Raw genomic sequence first — 22,126 nt, forward strand, 5'->3', positions numbered from 1 at the left:
ATCCCAACTAAAAATCGGAAGGTCATAGGTTCGACTCCTGTTTGGAGGACTCGGATTTCTTCATATTCATCTGATGCGTTCAGTCAGGAATATCGTAGACTCCCTTGGGTCACTATGACATGCCAGTGGTTCATGTATAATTAATGTACAAAATATTAACGACTCAAATTTCTGCAAGGCTGGACTGCGTAGAAAACTTAACACGACAGCGGCATGATAGAGACCAAACCGAGAATCAACAGAATGCGGCAACCGTGGACAGCTGTTTCGAGCTGGTTGGCTCTCGTCAGCACGGTGTAGCACAGCAAAAAGTAGAACACCAACGCGAGTCGAGTGTTCTACCAAATGCACGTGGTAGCCGATTTCGGATGGGCCCAAATTCAGACATCCGTCCACGTCATAGCGCGTGACTACGAACAATGAACAATTGAACTGAAATATCATGCCGCTGTCGCAATAAGTTAAATGAGAAAAGCAAAACTTTCCTTCACAGGTACATGGCCAAACCATGTTAAAAAGTACAGCATATCGGATCTAAAAAGATCTACGGTCCAAAACATAAAAGCAAACTATAAGCGAGGAACCGCACAACGAAAATGCTGTAGGTATACGCAGGATCTGTAAAAGATCTAATCAGCCAAAAATATAAATGACTCAAATTTCTGCAAGGCTGGACTGCGTAGAAAACTTAACACGACAGCGGCATGATAGAGACCAAACCGAGAATCAACAGAATGCGGCAACCGTGGACAGCTGTTTCGAGCTGGTTGGCTCTCGTCAGCACGGTGTAGCACAGCAAAAAGTAGAACACCAACGCGAGTCGAGTGTTCTACCAAATGCACGTGGATTTGGGCCCATCCGAAATCGGCTACCACGTGCATTTGGTAGAACACTCGACTCGCGTTGGTGTTCTACTTTTTGCTGTGCTACACCGTGCTGACGAGAGCCAACCAGCTCGAAACAGCTGTCCACGGTTGCCGCATTCTGTTGATTCTCGGTTTGGTCTCTATCATGCCGCTGTCGTGTTAAGTTTTCTACGCAGTCCAGCCTTGCAGAAATTTGAGTCATTTATATTTTTGGCTGATTAGATCTTTTACAGATCCTGCGTATACCTACAGCATTTTCGTTGTGCGGTTCCTTGCTTATAGTTTGCTTGAAAATATTAACGGCAGACTGATCCCAACGGCGGAGGTGACGAGCTTGATAGAACAAACAACAAAAGCTAGAATAACTGAAATATATTTGTTTTTTTAAAAAAACAAATTTTTTTTAATTAATTAATGTAGGGGGCTGTGCGGAAATCTCTTTCCAAACCGGCGAGCATCTAAAGAGTTTGAGTCACAAAATGAATGCATAATTATTAATAATAACAACAACAACAGCAATCTTCGTTTTCTTAATTTTTAACAATTTACGATTGGACTGTTTCGGTGGCGTAATTGGGATTTGGGAGTGGGAACGAGAAAAAGTGAAAGCAAAAAGGGGGGCACTTTTCTCGCTCCTCTCCCCTCCCCTCCCAAATTATACATGCTACGCAGGGCTACAATCTCTTTCTGTCATTTCTGCCCTGTTATTTTTATTAGCTCCCCTCGGAATCTGTTTTTCACTAACAACTTTTCGGAATATGTTTGTAAGCACTGTTTGTGTCGGGTTTTTTTTTTGTAATTTATCTTCGTTTTACCTGTGCCATTAGGTCTAGCTTCAAAGCTTCAACTTTTTAATGTTGTTGAGACGAAATAAAAACAAAAGGAGCATATTTATATATTAGAAAAAAACAATTTCAGAAGCAATGGAAACAGACTCATCCGCGCTGAAAAAACCTGCAAAATTCACAAGTGACGTAAAACAAAGAAAAGTAAAAGGTATAAAGTCATTGTCTTTGATGTGACACGCAACCCACAAAGTCACGCAACTTAGGTGTTTTCAGAGAAAAGCATGTAACTTAAATTCAAACGTTAAAATACAAAGAAGGATTAATAGAGCCTCAGTGACACTAACAACGGCAGAAAATCGCATATCTAATTAAAACCATAGCAATATTTTCGATGAAGTCTAACACTTTTATTATAAACTAAAGCTACGAAGAATTCTACTGCAAATTCGACATTTTTATTCAACACCTGTCACGCAATCACGTATTGTGTCGAGCCGTTGCGCCTGGCACAAATGGCGCCGGATGATGAAGATTCGCTGTTGAGGAAAGTACGGGCACAGCACAGGTCAGTCAGCTTCGTCACTGGATCAGAGCTTGTAAATATCGATCTTGGAGATGAATCTTCTCGGCGAGATGAAGACAGTCAGCTTAACGAGACGGTATGTATGATGACTTCACTTGTTCGTACCAAACTTTGCACTTTGACATGTCATGAATATAGCTCTCTTGACAAGCCATTATCTTTTTCAGGAATTGCTACTTGCTGGGATATTGGTCAATGAGGCAAGACTCGGGCGAAATGGATATTTTCAGACCTCCCCGAAGGAATTAAGGTTTAATTTTGTTTAAATGAACAGCATTATTTCTGAGGAGTGATTTGATCTATCCATGTTTCTGAATCATATGAGTTGCTTTGATCGACAACTTTCAGTCGACCTCCAACATCCTTTGTCTGATTGTATTATCTGTTACATGTTGTTGATAACAAAATGGAACTCAAAGGGAAAATTTTCTCCAAACTGGTTGGTTTTCACTGTTTACCAAGCAAATTTTAGCTTTGTTCACAACCCCAGGTGTTTAGTTTTCCCCAATTGCACATGGAGTTGATGAGTCCAGTTTTAGCTGCAGGCACAAAGACTGAAAGTTCCTTTGTGTCAACCTTTCATTTCATCAAAAAATCTGATTGGCGCCACCAGGAGTGGGGGCATGCACCCTATGACTTGTCCCACAACTTCAAACTGTGTTGAATCCATACTCACAGTGATATTCCCCTAAAATTCTGCCTGTTGCACACTATTCGTGCGACTGATTTTCCTGCAACTAATTAAAAATAAACACAACAAGTCTCCTCTTGTAAATATTACAGGAGACTACTTGTCTGTGTGATTTGAAGTCCCCCTGCTGGCCCCCTTGTGTGTGTTGACCTTCAAGCATAAATAACCACCTTTAATATGAGATAACAAAAGGTGGTTATTACTGGACATGATTGCTGATAATTTGAGGATGATGAGGTAAAGATTTTATAAAAAGGTTAAGGAAACGTTGGATAATGTCAACAACAACAACAATAATATTAATAATAATGATGATGATGATGATGATGACGACAACGACATCAACAACAACAACAATAGGCAGCATAACAGCAGAGGTAGCTCTAAAGGGAATGGTCGCCCTGTCTTCCAGGGTAGAACCTAGAGGAACTGAGTGGCAAAATTTTAATAATAAAGTAATTTTGCCAGCCAAATATAACACATTTTGCCACATTGTGCAGTTCCAGAAAAAATCCATACCCACCCCAAGGAAGGTCATCGGAAATTTCTAGGGGGAGGGGAGTCTTAAAAACCAAAATTTTAGAAGCAAAGTATGGAGCTTAACTGGAATTTCTTTGGGAAAGTGGGTGCCAAACCAAACATTTTCCATTCTCCTCCAACACAAACACTTGGGCAATAAAGCTGATATGTTCATTATTTGCATTTGCATTCAGATTACCTAATTTTGCTTTCTCAATGTACCTATATTTATCCATACTTAATTTAGCTGTCATTCACTCTTTTACCAGACTTTACAAAATTTACAACAAGCCAGTTTTGCGAGCCTTGGTCTATTTTTGTTCATGGCTAATTCTTTGTCTGGCATTCTTTGAAACCCCTGCTGTATCTGGAATGGCATTACCTTACTGGGTATGGAGAGTTACACTTTTAATCATAAACATAAATTTACATGTTGGAAAATCTTTGCTTATATACATCTGTCCATCTGAAACCTAGCTGATATCTCTGTAATAACTGTTTTTTTTTTTGTTTTTTTTTTGCAACTGTATTTTTTTCATTTTCAAAACTAACAGCAAGTAAGTACCAGCTACATCAGGCATAACTAACTTAATTGCAAAAAGTCAACACATACAACAAAAGACTTACAGAGGAAAGAGGCGCTTACAGGTAAAAAAATATACAACAGAAAAACTTGCTGTCTAGTGGTAGCAAATTTATTCAGCATTGCCTTCTTTTTTATCTTGCAGGCTACAATGTTGCTGGAATACTTTTGCCTGTTTGTGTTCATTCTTCGTCTTTTCCATGTCTGGTGTTTTGCTGCTGGGGTAAAATTTTGGCGAGACAAGAAGAATGTCATTTTTTTGTCCATTATTGTGGTAAGACAACATGCGTTTTTACAAACTTTCTACCAGTTTCCATTTCAACTCACCAATTAAAATATCATTATTACTTTTAGTTTTTATCCATGTTATTTAGTGCCATTGGACTCCAAGCGACAATGATATGGCAAACAGCACTGTAATATATCATGTTACAAATTTTACACTGTTTTCCTCATACTTTAATTTGTTTCCTTTTTATTCACAGCTGACATTTATTGACATGATCATGTACATTATCTTCAAAGAAGCTGAACTTCCAGTTCACACAGTACGATGGACACGAGTTTTCCGTCCTCTTTTTCTCATCAATATCAGTGAGGGAAGACAAGTAAGAAATGACTGAAAATAGAAAGAACTGAAACTAACTTAATACCATAAATAAATGCTCTAACAAAAATACTTTCTCAATAATCAAGGCCATCTGACTTATAGCAATATATTTTCCTTGTCGCAATAGAAAATGGCTGGACAAAGTTCCTCATGGATTCTGACAGCCTTTGAGCTCAAAACTGAATTTTTTAATCAATATTTGTCAACTACTTTTGCTAACATTGTTAAATATGACTTCTCTACAATACATATTATCTTTTGGCTGAAAGAACTTGTTGTGTAGTTGGCAGCTAAAGCAGACTGGTGGATGGAACCAGCATAGCTCCCCACCCCCACCCCCTCTTCCCTACGGAAGAGATTTTTTTTTCTGATTACCTCCTCTTGAATTCCAATTAAGCTTCTTAAGTTCCTATAATAAGGCTTTGAGACCCTCCACCCCCTCCCCAGAACTTCCTATCCTTTCCGGCCATGGAGGTGGGGGAGGGGGTATTGGATTGGATTGGATAACTTTATTTATACACAGTATAAATAGGAAGAGAGGTATGGATTTTTCCTGGAACTATTGATTGTTTCTGAAGATCATATCTAACAACATTTTCTTGGATACATCTGTCTCATACCGTAAGGTTAACTGTTTCATGGATCTGACCCGGTTAGAAACGTATGGTACAGACCAACAAGTAGCCTTCCCAGCCATGGCAGTTTTTTTAACTTCAAACTTTATCCCTTTCCTTCCAGATTAGAAGAGCTTTTAGAAATATCAGAAAAACTCTGCCAGAGATTGCCAATGTTCTTATTCTTCTGCTACTCATGATTGGTTTGTTTACATTGCTTGGATCAAAACTTTTTGGGAAAAGGTACAGTTAGTGTGGTACAATTAGTCTCATTAAACACTGGATCAATGGATGATGCAATTACAGAGATAAACTCAGTGAATGTGATATCAGCCATTGTTATATACCTAGACTTTCACTCAACAAAACAAGCACTGTGATTGGTTGATTCTTGGTCACGTGCCCCTGATTAAAAACAAATGTATCCCAAGCTCAATACAATTCTGCAGTTGTTGCCCTCTCAGTTGTTTGTTTGTTTGTTTTGCTGTGGTTATTGACATAAATATATAACAAAGCACTTAATGTATGGTCCCTTGGGAAACTAGTTAGTTTTGTTTTCCCTCGAGTCCTTGACGTCGTCCCAAAAAATATCAGGACTCTCGGGAAAACAAAACTGACTGTTTCCCTCGGGACCATGCATTAAGCGTAAATTATATACCATGTAAGAGAAATAACTTCCATTACAGTAATAGCCCGCGTATAAGAACCTGGGTTTTAAGAACCTGTTAGGCTAAAAACGCTGTGCACTTTGTTGGCTGTCTATCACCTCATATCCATTGCAAACTGGTGGTCAGGAGTAACAGTTAATTGTTGTTTTAACATACATAATTATTTATAATCACCAGTACAAATTCTAAAATGGAGACAGAAATCTGAAGAAGGCATATGTTCATTGTCATCATCATTATCATTCTTGTAATAAATTATTGTCCTCATTAGTTTCATTATCAACATAATCATTTCTGCAGAAGTGAATGCGTGATGTAGATGTGTGGTGTTACAACAAATGTAGAACTAGACTGGTTGTAACAATGACCACTTGCTGAAGCAGTATTAATATTAAATTTCACGTACATGTAAGAAGACCATTAATTATTTGTTTAATCCCTGTTATAATTTAATGGTTTATTTTCCTGCTTTCTTTGCAGAAACATTAAAGACATTCATGGCAAACCATACTTCACAAACTTCTTGGACGTGTTTTTCAGTTTGTACGTTCTTACAACGACAGCCAACAATCCAGATGTAATGTGAGTAAGATTTGTCATTCAGTCACGCACGTCAATTTGTTAAATTGGTAAAAAAAAAATAAAATAAATAAAATAAAATAAAGAAAAATAATAATAATAATAATAATAATAATAATAATAATAATAATAATTTAAATGCTTTGCTTATAGTGGAGGTGCACTTAGCTATGCCAAGTTAGTTTTCAGGTACTCCACTCAAATGATGAAAAACAAATAATACAAATTCAACAGAACAGGTTAAAAGTCCCATCTGGCAGGAGGCCGGTCAGTTGGTCATTAGGGAGCTTAAGCACAGACGTTCGTGAGCCCCGGACCTCAACCGGAAGTCGAATGTTTACTTTTCTGGCGTCGTTTTGCTCCTTACCATGGACAGGAAAAGCTCTCATTGATGACTGTGGCTTGACGTTACAAACGCGATGGCGTAAAAACGAAAAATTCAATTTCCGGTTGACGTCTGTGCTTAAGCTCCCTAATTACAAGTGCAGCCAAGGCAAGCGGCAAGACTGAGCGGGAGTTGAACCCAGAACCTCCACTAAATGTATTTGTGGGATGAAATTTTTGTATGCTTTATGAAGCCTTCAAGACGATCATGCAAACAGCTCTTTCCAAAAACATGATTCTGCCTAATAGATGAACAAATTAGTCTGAAGTATAAAGAAATATTTAGAAGAGGTATTTGAATCAAACCTTCACTACATGAAGTCACCGAATGTACATTTAACATTTTGCAGGTACAAATGCATCTAAACCATAACTTCGTGATTCTTTCTTTTCACAGGATACCAGCTTATGACAGTAACCCTTGGTCAAGTCTGTTCTTTGTCATTTTCATCGTCGTCTGCATGTACATATTTGTCAGCATTTTTCTTGCTGTTGTGTATAAGAACTACCGCAAGCACTTAAAGGTATATCATGATGTGGCCGGCAAAAGCCTCTGTTTAGAATTAACCACAAAATTTAAATTTTCTTCTGGTTACTGCTCAGCTTTACCACATTTCCACTGGGCAATGATTTGTCAAGTGAGAATTCTTACTCGGAGAGTGGTGTTGAATACACACATTTTAAAAAACTGACCTGTAAGACTGTTGCAAGGTCATTAACCTTCAGCATACCATTAAGATTAACCACGCTGCCGTTTTGTTCACTGAATCGCAGGGGGCAAAGTCAGGCAGGAACTGACGAATTCCTGTTCAGACAGGTGCCTTTGTCCGGGAACGTAATTGGGTTTACCTCTGGAGATGGCCCGAAAACTGTACCCAAGGCTTTCTAAAAACGCCTTTTAGTGGAGTCTGGCGGAAAACGTGTCGGAATCGTCGGAAACCAAAAACAAGTCGACTTCTCGGGAGTCGTCGCTCATGTTCGGAGCTCAAAGAAGTCGACTTGAGTAAGTCTAGTAGCGCTTGTGTCTGGGCACTTTGCCGAGAGTTTGCATCATCGAAAAGCGACGTTTAAACTCCAAAGACAATTTTTTTTCACTAATTCAGATTCACTCAAAATATTAGACCAGTCCTCCTTCGCTAAACGTTATTTTTCGCCTTTTGCTCAGTTTCCTCTAAAAGCAACGTAGCAGTGACCCCGTGCAATTGCTCATTTCCGTTGGAGCCGCCTGTGTACTGAAATATTCCTCCATTTCCCTCCTCCTGCGTTTTATTCACTTACTCATGTCTTAACAAATGTATTTTTCTTTTAGAATGAAATTCGTGCGTCAGTTTACCGTAAGCGCAGACAACTGAAGCAAGCATTTGATGTGCTGAAAGTCTGGTGTAACAGCAAATGGGTGATTACAGAGAAAAGATGGCGCACACTTATGAAAGAGGTGTGTCCGAAGTGGAGTCCGGCTAGAGTAGCTCTGATGTGGCAGGTCCTTGATGACAACAATGACGGCAGCATAGGTATGAGTAAAATGGCTCTTGTTACTTGAATCTTGTTTAAGGTTAACTTTTCACTCTCACAACACCGAAAACCAGTTGGATGGAGATCTCACGCCTTCATTGTAGCATGCAGAACAGTCGGGGTTTTTCTTTTTCTTGTAATTTACTGAGCAAGACGGAAAGCGCAAGCTCGCATGGCGCGAAGCGAGGAATGAATCTCACGCGCGAGCCTCGCACGCGCGTGTGTGTCGCACTCTCCCTTTCGTCGCTCGCTCCAGGCTTCGTTTGGATAACATTGCTCTTAAAACCCAAAAAAGTGCGGAAATTTTTTTGGTCCTTGGATAAGGCACTATAATTTTAATGTATTGTTCTTTGGATCAAACTGATAATTTTCCTTTTCAGGTAAAAAAGACTTTCTAATGATAGCTGACGTGCTGAATGTTAAAGTCATTGAAGTAAAAGATCAAATAAATCTGTTCGAGAGGTTTATTCCGCGAATCTACAATTCACGTGTTAGTGCCAAGATTCGAGTGTGTGTATGTCACAAGTAAGTCAACGAATCAAACCTTTGTTTAACTTCGCCATTCCAAATAGAGGGTCTTTATCCACATGTAATTTATTTTCCCTCAAAAACCCTAGAAAACGTTTAAAACTAGGACGGTTTCATATGTATTCTAAGGCGTGCTTTTAATCTTAGCAGTCCTTATTTTTCTTAGGGAAAGTGAAGCGAGTAAACTACGCGAGCGAATATTTTTTCGCGCGTCGCGTCTCCACGCGAGAGGCAATTTTTACGCGCGCCCGCGTGGTTCGCACGCTTTACTGTCCCCCCAAAAAATAAGGGATGGCTCGTAGTCTATTTTCATCTGGCCGTACTGGGCGTGACGAAAACATTGACCCCTCAAACGAAACGCAAATATCAAGAAACAATCTGAGCAAAAAATAAAAAATAAAAAATTCCATGCCTGACCAGGAGCCATAATCAGGGATGGATCCCTGATTATGGCTCCTGGCCTGACATGATACAGACGAAATTTCGAGCATCCTTTGTAAGTGTTACATCGTTTTAAGTTTTAATAAATACGGTTTCAAGTATTTTTTAAGCAGTTATAGAGTTAGTATTTTAAACAACTTTATTTTAAACTACAAAATAAGGCCACAAAGTTATTTGATAACAAATCTAGGAAAAAAATATAAAAACACACACAAATTAAAGTAGTTACCCAAGCGGGCTGAGCGGTTCGCCGCCAGAGTGTTGTTGCCTTACTTGTTCGTCTTGCTCACAACCTGCGTAATCCACGAGAAACGTTAATGTTTAATTTTGGGCTTAATTATATCAAATAAAGTTTTCATCATTTTGTTTCTTTCATTTTCAGGTATTTCGTGTACTTTTTTGACGTGGTAATTTTTGCCAATGCCATTTTTATTGCACTGGAACGAAATGACGCCGAAGTTCTCTTCCTGGCGGTTTTTAACCTGGAAATTCTCTTAAAGCTGTACACGTATGGCTTAAAGGAATTCTTTGCGCGCTACTGGAATATGTTAGTATTCATTCAGTTCTGTTTGTTTGTTGTTGTTGTTGTTGTTGTTTACTGTGTGTTATTTTTGCTGTTATTGCTGTTTTTCGCGTCTTAAGATTTTTCTTCGTTTCAAGTATTGATCAATGAGAGGCTATCCCAGTAATTTGCACAACTTAGCTGAGCATTTTCGAAAAAAAAAAAAAAGAAGAAGAGGAAGAAGTAGCCCGAAAAAAATTCAGGTTTGAACGGCATTCGAACGCATGACCTCTGCGATGCCGGTGCAGTGCTTTACCAACTGAGCTATCGAGCCAACTGGGAGCTGGTCATTCTGTGAATTCGTAACATGCCTGTTGAAGTGAAGAGATGGGGGTGAAATATCTAAAATATCATCTATTTAGAACTACAGAAGAAAGAATCCAGTAACTTAAAGACCATCGCAGTTATGTACTCAACTGAATTGCTGACAGTAGTGAATTCCTCTCATTTATTAATTCTTCAATCCACAGTTGAAAAATATGACATTTTATGTGTTTCACTTCCAGTATGTATTTTCACAATTTTATTTTTCAGATTTGATTTTCTAGTTATCGGCTCTGCAACATTTGCCCTCATTATTGAAAGCTCTTATGAATCATGTAAGTAGAACGTTTGTTCTAATTTGTTGCTGTATTGTCACATAACTTACTCAGAGACAGTTTAGATATAGTTCTTACAACCTTGTCGTCATGTTCCTTATACTTATGTCACTATTTTCAAGAGTTCGCTCTCCTCTTCAAATGTTCGCCAGTTAGTTTAACGGTTGAGTTTTCGTCGGCAGCGACAAAAAGCGGCTATTATATCCATGTTAACCAGGGTCTCAGAAGTGGGAAGCGAATACTCTCAACAATGAAACCACCTAGCTCTTTCTAACTGATTTAAAGAACCAAACAGCTACCTAACCCCAAACCTACTAGTTCTTTTTCAGTCACTATTTTCAAGAGTTCGCTCTCCTCTTCAAATGTTCGCCAGTTAGTTTAACGGTTGAGTTTTCGTCGGCAGCGACAAAAAGCGGCTATTATATCCATGTTAACCAGGGTCTCATAAGTGGGAAGCGAATACTCTCAACAATGAAACCACCTAGCTCTTTCTAACTGATTTAAAGAACCAAACAGCTACCTAACCCCAAACCTACTAGTTCTTTTTCATTTAATTACGTTCAGCTTACGACTTTGATTCAAGAAAACATGGAAATTCTTTGCGGTCTAGTTAGCAACTGTTTGTTATCTTTATTTTTTTTTCTTAGTGCAGTCAAGTCAAAGCGTGTTGGATTTTTTGATGGTTCTTCGAGTCCTCAGATTAGTCAAAATCATGGGAACAATTAAACGGTATGTACCAACACTTGCGTATGAAACTGCCAGGACGTCGCGTTGTCTTAGCTAAATCTTTAGTAATGACCAAAGGCTCGTGTGAGGTTCATTCCCGTGAGTGAAGAAGTGTTTTTGACCGTGCTATGTTATTTAGATTTCAGGTTATTATCGGAACAGTGATGCAGATTGGTCCTGCAATGAGCACTTACGGTGCAATTCTGTTTGTAAGTCTCGAAGTTTTATGATTATAGTAGATAGAGATTATGTCACGTCCTTCGAAAAATTAACGGCAAACATTCACTTGCTGTTTGCCGCGTCAAACGTAAAGTTTCCCTCATAAGTTTCACGAAGACTCAATAAAAGGCAAAACGCAAGAGAAAACAGCTTCTTTAGTATTGATTAAGGTGACGACAGTTACTGGTTGACTGTTCAATATTCCAATTTGCTTCAAGCCACAAAATCCAGGTTTCGGCCTGGTGAGTTACCTGTTTTCTCGTGTGTTTTTGAATTCTGAAACGTTCACAAAAATTCCAGTTTTAATGTCCTAAGTTCCTCAGCCTGCAATCCTGTGCCGTTTAAAAATGTTGATAATATTGTTAAAACTGCGAAGCGTCTTATTCAGGTGATACAAAAGGTTTTGATATTCTTTAACGCTGTTAAGTTCGGTTTATGTTCACCGACGTTTCGGCAGTACTGCCTTCTTCAGGGTGGCATGTTGGAAGTGGAGTTCGTTTAAAATTGTACCTATTTTAAAGATGATTCGCGATTTTCCTTGTCGTTTCTGTCCACGCCTGAGTTGCCACACGAAAGTGGTGTCATTTTTGTAAATTTTTATGTATACTGGCCAGGGCACAGTCATAGTAATACATGATTTTTGTTTTACAGGTGCTGTACTACATATACGCCATTATGGGAATGGAACTATTCGGTAACTTGATCAAAATGGAAGGCAATTATCCCCCCGCAGATGGCAACGGTACTGACGGTGGAAATTATACTGAATTTTGCGGGAATATCAAGTTAAAAGATTCAGACTTCTATGCAGATCGCTATTGTAATAACAACTTTAATAACATCTTGAGAGCGTTCAAGCTTCTGTTTGACTTGATGGTTGTTAATCAGTGGCACAGTATCCTTTGAATTAGATCAGTTTTGTCCTTGGTTTATTGTTTGGGTTGTTCTCTAGTAACAGGAGAGTAATCATGGAAAAGGGAGTGCTTCAAAGTAGAGTGGCTTATAATGACTACCTTTGGAAACAAAACCTCCTCCACCTGAAAAATGTAACCTCGGCAAACGGCAAACGTGAAATATGACCACATGACCATGTTTATCCTATATTTACCGCTTGCTGTTTTCAGTTTCTCTGTCAAATCGAGTAGTTTTGCGTTAGCATCAAAGGCCAGAATTAGTTTGCACTATTCTCATCTCTGTACTCTTTATTTCAAGAAAATATAAACGCGAATCCCACGTTAGCCGTTTGCCGTAACGCGATTCCTAATGAACCAGTGTGAGGCGGTGGGGGGGTAATTTAAACCAGTGCAGAGCGCGGGAAAACATGCAACCGGCGTGAAGCGCGGGAAAACATGCGACTACTGCCAAGCGCGGGAAAACATGCGGCCGGCGTCAAGCGCGGGTAAACATGCAATCGGCGTCAAGCGCGGGAAAACATGCGACTACTGCCAAGCGAGGGAAAACATGCGACCGGCGTCAAGCGCGGGAAAACATGCAATCGGCACCAAGCGCGGGAAAACATGTGACTACTGCCAAGCGAGGGAAAACATGCGACTACTGCCAAGCGCGGGAAAACATGCGACTACTGCCAAGCGAGGGAAAACATGCGACCGGTGTCGAGCGCGGGAAAACATGCGACCGCTGCTAAGCGCGGGAAAACATGTATGTACGTTCTTATTGCTTTGTGTTGCGTCTCCAATGTATTCCCTTTGTCTTTAACATATCTCCAGTTATTACTCAAGGCTATGTTCGGGTGACAAACAAATTTGCCAGGATATATTTCCTCTCATTCCATCTCCTTTGTGTTATTGTAGTCCTCAAGTAAGTCCATATTTATTTAAGTTAGACTGAAACATTTACAATATACGATTAACATAGATGTACCATGAATACTCCTTACAGTTGTAAATATGAAATATGCATTGGAAATCCCCCCCCCCCCCCCCCCCTCTTTCCATGAAAACAGCTACATTCGGCCTCCGGTATGAAAACCCCGTTAACCCGACCTTCTAGTTTATCAGTACTTCCTTCAATTTCTTGCTTTCGTATCTTATTTTTTTCAACTGGATCTCTTTTCTGTTTGGAGGCCATCATAACTCGGCACTTGCCCATTTCAGAGCCCATCCATGATCGTTTTAACATGGATTCATTGTAGCTATAAGTAAGCCAAGGAGAAAATTTTATTGAGTTGTTATTAATTCAATGATAAGTTCTTTGTCTGTTTTCCTTTCAGTATATTTGTGGCGTTCATTTTAGAAGCCTTCATGTTGGAGTATTCAATCACGCATGGAAAGATAGAAACAGTCTTCAACAAAAAAATCGAAGAAAAAGGCATCGGTGTTGGAATGTGAGTATGTTTAGAATGACAAAATGAAATATGAAGTAGCGCTCACATAATAAGGTGACTTAGTTTGGTCAATTGCTAAAAAGACTGAAAACAGCCGAGTTTTTTTCTGAAAATCCAGAGAGGGTGCGAACTCGCGAGTCGCGAAGCGCCGAAAGCGCAAATTATCGCGCGCGGCCCTCGCACGTTTCTTCGCGCACTCAAGACCCATTGTCGAGCCTAGTGCATAAGCAGTGTACCAACGCAGAAACTACCACTGTTTTGCGGTCTTTCTGCCGACTGTAGACCGCAAAACAGTCCGTACTTTTTGCGTTGTAAGTCGTACGAACTCAGGCGGTCTTGGAAAGGAAAGTTTGGAGCAAGCGACGAGATGGGAAAGTGAGACTGGGGAGAGAACCAACTTGTTGTATGCAAAGCGAACAGTCGGTTCGGGGCGCGTGAGGCTCACGCGTGAGACTCCACGCTTTCCGCGCTTCGTCCCTCGCTTCGTCCCCCTCTCTTTCAAGAAGATAATAAAGGACTGTTTTACAGTCTAGTCAACTGTAATGTCCCCCTAACATAAATCAGCTGAAGCCCAGATCAAGCAAATACATAAGTGGACGTAAATTGAAAAGTTGAGTTTGCATGAGTTGATCCTCGAAATGCGTTCATTTTAATCGAGTTTGTTTCAGTGTTGGTGACATTGGTAAGACAAAAAGCCATCTTCCGTGTCGATATACCGACCGTGACAACATTAGGGCGCCCCGCCGCTACTGAGGGATTGTACCTCAGAGCTATGCATCTGTTTAACTGAAGAACAGGATTCAGTGCAGCGATTAGTCAGTGAACTACATGCAGATGCCTCCTATATCGAGGTTGTTGCCCCCAAGACAAGACCGTCAGACCCCACTTGATTCACCCCTCTCCCAGTTGTACCTCCCATTTTAGTTGTTGGCTTTTTGCGATCTTTCTGGTTGATCACTCTGGTTTCATCGATAGCACAGTCCCACAGCCTTATGTGTTGGATAACGTTTGTTGTAGCATTGATGCAGTCAAAACCATAGAATTCTACACCAAACATTGGTCGTCCATTTTAATTTCAGGTGTCCAGTAAGAGAGAGAGCTGCCTCGCTTCTGTCCACGGATGACGGTGACGAGGAGTTAAATGATCGGCGAAGTAATGGCTTCACGTCCATTGAGCACCTTGCACTGGACACTGGTTTGAGATTTAAAATACCGTCACAACAGAAAAAGAACGCTGACCTGCTGTTGCAGGAAATGTTTGAGGATGAGCTGGAAGAAGATGACCTCGGACCCAAAGATTTGGAAGACTTAGATGAACTCGGTGAATCTGAAGAACATATAGATGAACGATCCAAAAGGAAACTTACTTTTCTTACGATCGATGTGGACTAAAAAAGACGCTAACATTCCCTTGGTTTCTAGAAAGACGTGCGGGCGCGAGCAAGTGAAAGAAGTACAAAACAAGCTTAACGAGACTGGAGAGAGCGAGCCGGTTTTTCACATGATCAGCGCGTCCGCACGCTTGCCTAGAAAGGAACTTCTATGACAATATATCTTCCTCGGCATCCCCACCGTTTTATGTTGGGTGACGAGAGAAAATGTAGAAGGCCCAGCGAAGGAGTTCGTGGGTACCGTAGCCTATGAACAGATTTCCAAGTGAGATGTAGGGCAAAAACCGCGAGCCGAGCGCAGTCAGTCGCGGTCTAAGGCCGCCCTATACCTCACTTGGGATCCCGTTCACAGGCTATTGCTATCGCCATTTCAAAACAGGGTACGTTCATGGTAAGTGTCTTGCTTAAAAGTTGAAGTATTTATAGTATCCGTCTGTGAATTCTTAGCTGGCTAACGAGCAAACGATTTTCCCCGTTAAACATGGGTTAGGGAAAGGTGTACAGTTGCTTGTTAGCCTTGGTTACACTGTCACTACATTCGTTTATTTGAGTATCATTATTTCGCCGTAGACTTTGACTATGCTGGTGTTTCTTTCACCGGTTAATGTCAAAGGACTTTACAACGTTATCAAACAAGATGAAAAAAATATTGTTTATAAAATAGCAGTGTTTCAAGTCAAAATTTAACTCAATTGAATGCGAACATAATCGCATTCTGCGTAGCAGTTGTTTCTTTGTCAATCGAGCGTGAGAAGAGAATGAAAGCTTCCGGAGAGAAAGAGCAAAAATCACTCGAAATTTGTTTTAGCCTGAAGGTCAGGCGTTATTTCTTTTGCTTTTTCAGGCGAGCGCGGAGCGCAAATCACGCTCGATGGGATTCATACTCCACGCTTTAACAATAACAAGAATAACGTAGAAGAAGAGATTTGTTAAACAATTCAACTATAAAACATTGCGATAAAAATTGAAAATTTTGAAACCATCTTGGTTAATCGGGAGGCATTATGAGGAACATGGTCTATTGAAGACTGATTTGGATGACAAACAATTCTCTGTGCTGAAGGAATGCAGATCAAAGCTTGATTACCTAATTTTTGAGGTGTTGTTCATCAAGGAATTGAACCCTGAGTTAAATACTCAGAAAGACTCTATTCGCGCCAAACTCTTTACGTGACTCTGCGTGTGAACACCTTATTGCATTATCATCACATATTTTCGCTTTTTATTCGTGTCTCTTAGGAATTCTTTTTACATTTATAGTCGTTCTTATTTTATTCATTCTTAACTTGATAATGACGTTAAGCGAACGTCGAAACGTCGTCGCATTTGAAACTTTTAACCAAGATGGCTTTAAACTTTTCGATTTTATCGCGATGTTTTATAGTTAAATAATAATAACGCCTTTTGTTTTTGCGAGCCTTGCGCGCCCTCGGAAAGGAAACAAATGCTGGGCAAGCTGGCAAAATCGCTATGAACATGCAGTTTCTATGACTGGTCTTCCTCACAGTTAACAAGGCAATTTTATTTAAAAAAATACTTGTCTAAATGTACCCTACTTGAAATGGCCAAAACAAATCAACGACCTGGTCCATCGTTTTATCAAAATTAAACGATTCAATGTTTGAGTTTGCTTATGTTTAAGTGCAAAACTAGAGGCAATTTTTATGAGAATCAAAAGTGTACTGTGACTAAACAGGCTATTTATTCAGTACAATAAGCTTCAGATCCTTTATGTGTGGAAAAAGTGTTTTATTTTACAAAAAAAGTGAGGAATATTATTTTTAAAAAGATTAAACTGACAAAATTCGAAGACGATCAAATGAAAGGAATAATTTCTAGTTTTGATGTTAAATATATTATTAATCTAAATCTGTCAGAACTTAACGTTCTTAATTTGGTGAATATTTTACAGAAAATCACATACGCCACTAAAGATATATATTGTAATTTTTCTACAGAGAATTATTTTGAAAGTGAATTACAAATCGTTTGTTGATAGAGAAAATGTTATATAAAACTGATTATTTAATTAAAACTACTTAGTGAACAAGTGTGAGCCGTAATTGGTACATGGTTCCTAGGCCTTTCTCTGTCTTTCATTTTAGATCCCGTGATTACTTGATCGTGATGGCCTGGGATAAAGCCATACATACAGGGACTAGGCAATCACTGAGCTGGTTGTGCAAAATTAAAAGATGCATGAAGCGAACCGCATTACCCTGGTCACAAAGGTTTTTTTTTCTTTTTTCTTCTCAAATAAAATCGCGGCGATAACGAGCGGCTCGTTTTGTATCCTCTTCGCGGAAATCGCGGCTCAATTTTCTTTGGTGAGAAGGAAGCACGAAAACCTCTGGGACCAGCGTACAACCGTATCGGTGGTTGGATTGGAAAGCAACGGAATTGGGCTCCATGCTCCCTTTTTGCAACTTTGACGTTTCAATAGTATTTTCCTCCCAGACAGAGTTAAGGACTGCGCCTCGTTTTGCTACTGCGCATTTGTTCTGCGCACCTCGGTATGTTCCGAGAATCTCCATTCTCGACTCCAGGACGACTCCAGAACTCTTCCCTTCTGCGCATGACTGAAGGCGGAAAACCCTTGGCGTATGACGTAATCAAACCAAAAGGCGATGGAGAATCTTGGGTTTCGTAAAAAAGAAGTATTTTTGCGCGTTTTATAATTACGCGGGAAAGCAGGTCTTGGCAAGAGTTATTGGAATCCGGAAAGAAAATTAGGGCACCAAGCATTTTCCAGAGACAATTAAGCTTCAATTTTGGAAAAATTTCATACAACCGTTTTGTATTTTAACGCTTTTTAGAATTATTGAAAATTGTGTGGCTACCCCCCAATTTTCTTACCAGCGCTCTGACCAACTGAGCCACGAGATCAGCTGAAAGTTGATTATGGAAATTAATTTGCGACATTGGGAAAATTCAAGTACTACAAATACCCCAATCAATTCGAACCTTCATAATGTCCCCCTCCCCCAGGTATTTGACCATTTTCCGTGTCCAGGGAGTAGTGGTTGGGGATTTGATCATAACCTGGTGGGGTGAGTAAATGGATCCTGGATCGAGTGTCAAGTTTACACCTTTCCCCAATGCAATTTCGGCGGAATACACGTGGTTCCTGATCCGTAGATTTTTTTCAAGGGGAAAATGGCGCTTTTGTAAGCGATTGCTCACCATGGAGGGTCTTCACAAACGTTGCAGCATTTCAAAGGCATGTATGATGTATGGAAAATTTGATTGAACGTAAATGAACTAGTTTCAAAATAGTGCATACCAACAATAGGCCTTATCACGGTTTTCGGCGCCATTTTGACGGGTAGGCAAACAGGCTTGAAATAACAGTGTTTGTATGGAAATCTGATGTCAAATAATTTTCATAAAACATCGCTTCTGAAAAATTCATGAATTGGAAACTTTTGGCACTAGGAAAAGGATTTTAAGAAAAAAATTGGAGGGATGTAGCTGTGACAGAAAGCGTCCAGTCGTGCTTTGAACTTTCCATACATTTGTCTGTATAGCGAACCAGCCGTGAACTGCTACTAAAAATAGTTCGCGGGAAAAAAATACAGGGAAATGTATGGAAAGTTCAAAACATGACTGAACGCTTTTTGTCACAGCTACATCCCTCCAATTCTGTTCTTAAAATCCTTTTCCTAGTGCAAAAAGTTTCCAATTCATGAATTTTTCAGAAGCGATGTTTTATGAAAATTATTTCACATCGGATTTCCATACAAACACTTTTATTTCAAGCCTGTTTGCCCACCCGTCAAAATGGCGTCGAAAACCGTGATAAGGCCTATTGATCGGCAACCTTTCTTTTCCGTAAAGTATTTTTCTTGTCCCTTTTCTACAGATCGCCGGTTGTTTTTCGTACAAACTAACTCAATGCGTTTTTGCTTTCAAAAGAGTAAAAATTAAATGTTTGGTAATGAATTTTGTGGATGTAAAATAGTTTTCCGGGTCCGAATTTGAGAAACGTTGTTAGCCTGCGTTGCAGCAGGACTTGTCACTCAAGACAAGCGAAGGAGTGGTTACTAAGCGCAGTCAACAAAATAAATATGGCGACGAAATCGGTGTTGTCGTTGAATCTTGCAGCGTTTGCTATCAAATCTCGACTATTTCCTGCCTCTAGTCGTTATTTGTACCATCCATCCAAACATTCGCAGTTTTTTAGACGATGTTCTTCGATGAAGGAAGAAAATGTTCCACAAAAATACGAAACTTCACAAGAGTTGGAGTTGAGTGACAGCTGTGTCAAGGTATCCTGCTTATGTAATATCTTGCTGTAATTTTCTTCTTACTCGTAGATGGAAGAAAACTTAGCTGAATATTTGAGAATTTTTCCTGTAACTGAAAATTTTCTATTCTTTTCAACCATATCTAGGCTAAACCATAGAGATTTTCGGTAATATTAAAATTGGTTGCATCAGCAAAGATGGTAAGCTAAACAGAAATCAATTTTTTTTTCAGCAACTGCACAAGATCTTTGCAGATGACAAGGAAGGTTTTCTTCGTGTGTCTGTTGAAGGAGGAGGTTGTTCAGGCTTCAAATACACGTTTGATGTCGACTCTCAAGTTAACGAGGATGATAGGTTACTATTGACAATATTTTGTGAGGGGCGGAGATCGGGTGAAGGGAGTTTATCAACCCTTAAATTATGCTAATTTGCCACCATTTTAAATTTTGTACAAATTTAGTTTAAAATGAAGTATTTGTATGGGGTCCAGTTAAAAAATAATAATATTTCTGTACCAATTGAATTTCAGAGATACATTAAACCCCCAAAAAATTCAATTTTTTTCCGTGTTAATTGCGGACATAATTTTTATTTCAGGCGGACAATTTTTGGACTGAATTGTATTAACTTTGGACAAAATTCCAGACACCATAATACTAGGAACTACTAATACAATGTACAGTCGATAAAGACGCTTTAGGCAAATTTTTGTCAGATGTTGGATATTTCAGCAACAGATTTGTACAAAAAGTGTTTGGCATTACTACTAGTATACTAGATTCACATCTCCTCACTGTAATATGTGCCATGTTTGCTTCAATTCAAATGGCAACCAAAAAACATGAAGGAGCTTATTTTTGTCTTGCCTTTACAAAGCAACTCAGATTCTCAAATTTCTTCTGCAAGGAACTGAGCTTACAAAAAATGATGTCTGTCTCATTGTCTCACAAAGTTTGAAAGTTTACCATTTGGTACCCCAAGTTGTCCAAAATAGTTATGAGACTATGATCACTGGATTGTAATTTTTTTCAATCCAGTGATTATAATAAAAATGATTATAAAATGATTGTAATTTGTGTGCAAATAATCACAACCCTTATCTGAGAAGGGGAGGGGTACCATAAGATTTACAGATGATCTTTACAACCTGAGGGATAAAATGCCTTTTTGGAGAAGGTGGGGGTATTTTTGATAAATGTTTAACTAACATCAACTGCTTTGTATTGCTGATTTTCAGAATAATTGAGAAAGATGGAGCGAGAGTTGTAGTTGATGAAGTATCACTGGAATACTTGAAAGGATCTACAGTTGATTATCATCAAGAACTGATTCGTTCAGCATTCAGAATATCTCTTAACCCTAATGCTGAAAAAGGTTGTTCATGCGGTTCATCATTCACATTCAAACTTTGATGATCCTGCAACTGATTTGTATGAAGACGTTTCACAAATAGACATTCAGGTACAGATGGAATATAACCAATGGGACAAGGATGCAGAAAGTTCCTGCTATAAAACTTATTGGTGGGAAAAGACATTGCTTTCAATGATTCTTGTCCACACTACTATTATGTAAATACATTTTGTTAATTTGCTACCAGAACTGTTATTAACCTTAGAAGTCCTAAACAGTATTTGAAATGTATGGATGCCATGATAAATAAATTTTATTTTTACACTTTTTTATTCAGAAAAGTTAAAAACACATGGAAACTATGGAGCATAGAAAGGAAAACAACAGAATTGAACAAATCCATCACAAGTTTATGGGCAAGAGGATATATTTATTGTTGCAAATGTAAAGATTTGAGGTGTCTGAACATAGTTTTTGCACATGCTATGATGCAGTGACAGCAGGTGCTCAAGAAATGAGATAAACAAGCATGGAAACAAGATGTGTATGAAGTATGCAAAAAATAAAAACTTGTGTCATGTCTACATTTAAGAGAACTCGGGTCGCAAGGAACCCAACCTTGTTGCATATTTTTCACCTTTGCCAAGAGATCTCAGATAAATCTAGTTGACCAAAATATTTGTGACCTAGGTGAAAATGCATCATTTTCACAAATATATAATTTCATGAATATTTTGCATCATTTTTGCAGTGAAGCAGGGGATAATAAATAATAATAATAAATATAATAACAATAATAATAATAATAATAATAATAATAACAATAACAATAATAAATAAGTGGTCTATCGCAAAAAAAGTTGAATTTTAACAGAAAATTCAAACATTCAGGAATTTTTACCATGAAACCTCTAGACAAGGAAATGCAAAAATCCCTGTGGTAAAATCTTGAGACCAATTTTAACACGCAGTTGTTTCATAGAGTGCCTTTTTACAGACAAAAGATACAGCAACTGAATTTTCTTGCGAATAAAAAATACCCCATTAACCACCAACCAGCTAGCTCAATCAGTTGGTAGAGCACTAATCTCGTAACCCAGATCTTAACACTCTTCAGAGAGAACATTTGGTAAAATCCATTTTAATTCATAACTGAACATGCTCAACATCTGAAGCAGTGGGGATGAGGAAAAAGTAAAAAAAGGTGGGGAAAATTCAACAAAGACAAGTAGGGAGGAAAAGATAAGACTTTTCTTTCTCAATTTTTCCTGCCCATTTGGACTTTTTCCTCATCCATACTATCTGCCGCTGGGTCTCCG

General features: G+C 39.0%; 2 protein-coding genes across 2 annotated transcripts; both read left to right on the top strand.

The window, feature by feature from the left end:
* The first annotated feature begins 2,019 nt into the window (after positions 1–2,019).
* On the top strand, positions 2,020–15,837 carry LOC146487826 (two pore channel protein 1-like). Its single transcript, XM_085127682.1, has 18 exons — positions 2,020–2,313; positions 2,405–2,487; positions 3,717–3,837; positions 4,176–4,304; positions 4,516–4,638; positions 5,379–5,497; positions 6,403–6,504; positions 7,283–7,409; positions 8,195–8,396; positions 8,778–8,922; positions 9,749–9,913; positions 10,463–10,527; positions 11,175–11,256; positions 11,393–11,462; positions 12,124–12,367; positions 13,200–13,290; positions 13,703–13,816; positions 14,896–15,837. Exons 1-18 carry the CDS (start codon positions 2,167–2,169, stop codon positions 15,206–15,208), a joined length of 2,442 nt encoding a protein of 813 aa, XP_084983808.1. The 5' UTR covers positions 2,020–2,166; the 3' UTR covers positions 15,209–15,837.
* Positions 15,838–19,261: 3,424 nt separating this feature from the next.
* Positions 19,262–21,394, top strand: LOC146487827 (iron-sulfur cluster assembly 2 homolog, mitochondrial-like). The gene is made up of 3 exons (XM_085126177.1): positions 19,262–19,475; positions 19,687–19,808; positions 20,692–21,394. Exons 1-3 carry the CDS (start codon positions 19,275–19,277, stop codon positions 20,864–20,866), a joined length of 498 nt encoding a protein of 165 aa, XP_084982303.1. The 5' UTR covers positions 19,262–19,274; the 3' UTR covers positions 20,867–21,394.
* The last annotated feature ends 732 nt before the right edge of the window (positions 21,395–22,126 follow it).

Source organism: Pavona decussata, unplaced genomic scaffold (assembly GCF_977016875.1).
Source record: "Pavona decussata unplaced genomic scaffold, jaPavDecu1.1 SCAFFOLD_13, whole genome shotgun sequence".
In the NCBI taxonomy this organism is placed as follows: domain Eukaryota; kingdom Metazoa; phylum Cnidaria; class Anthozoa; order Scleractinia; family Agariciidae; genus Pavona; species Pavona decussata.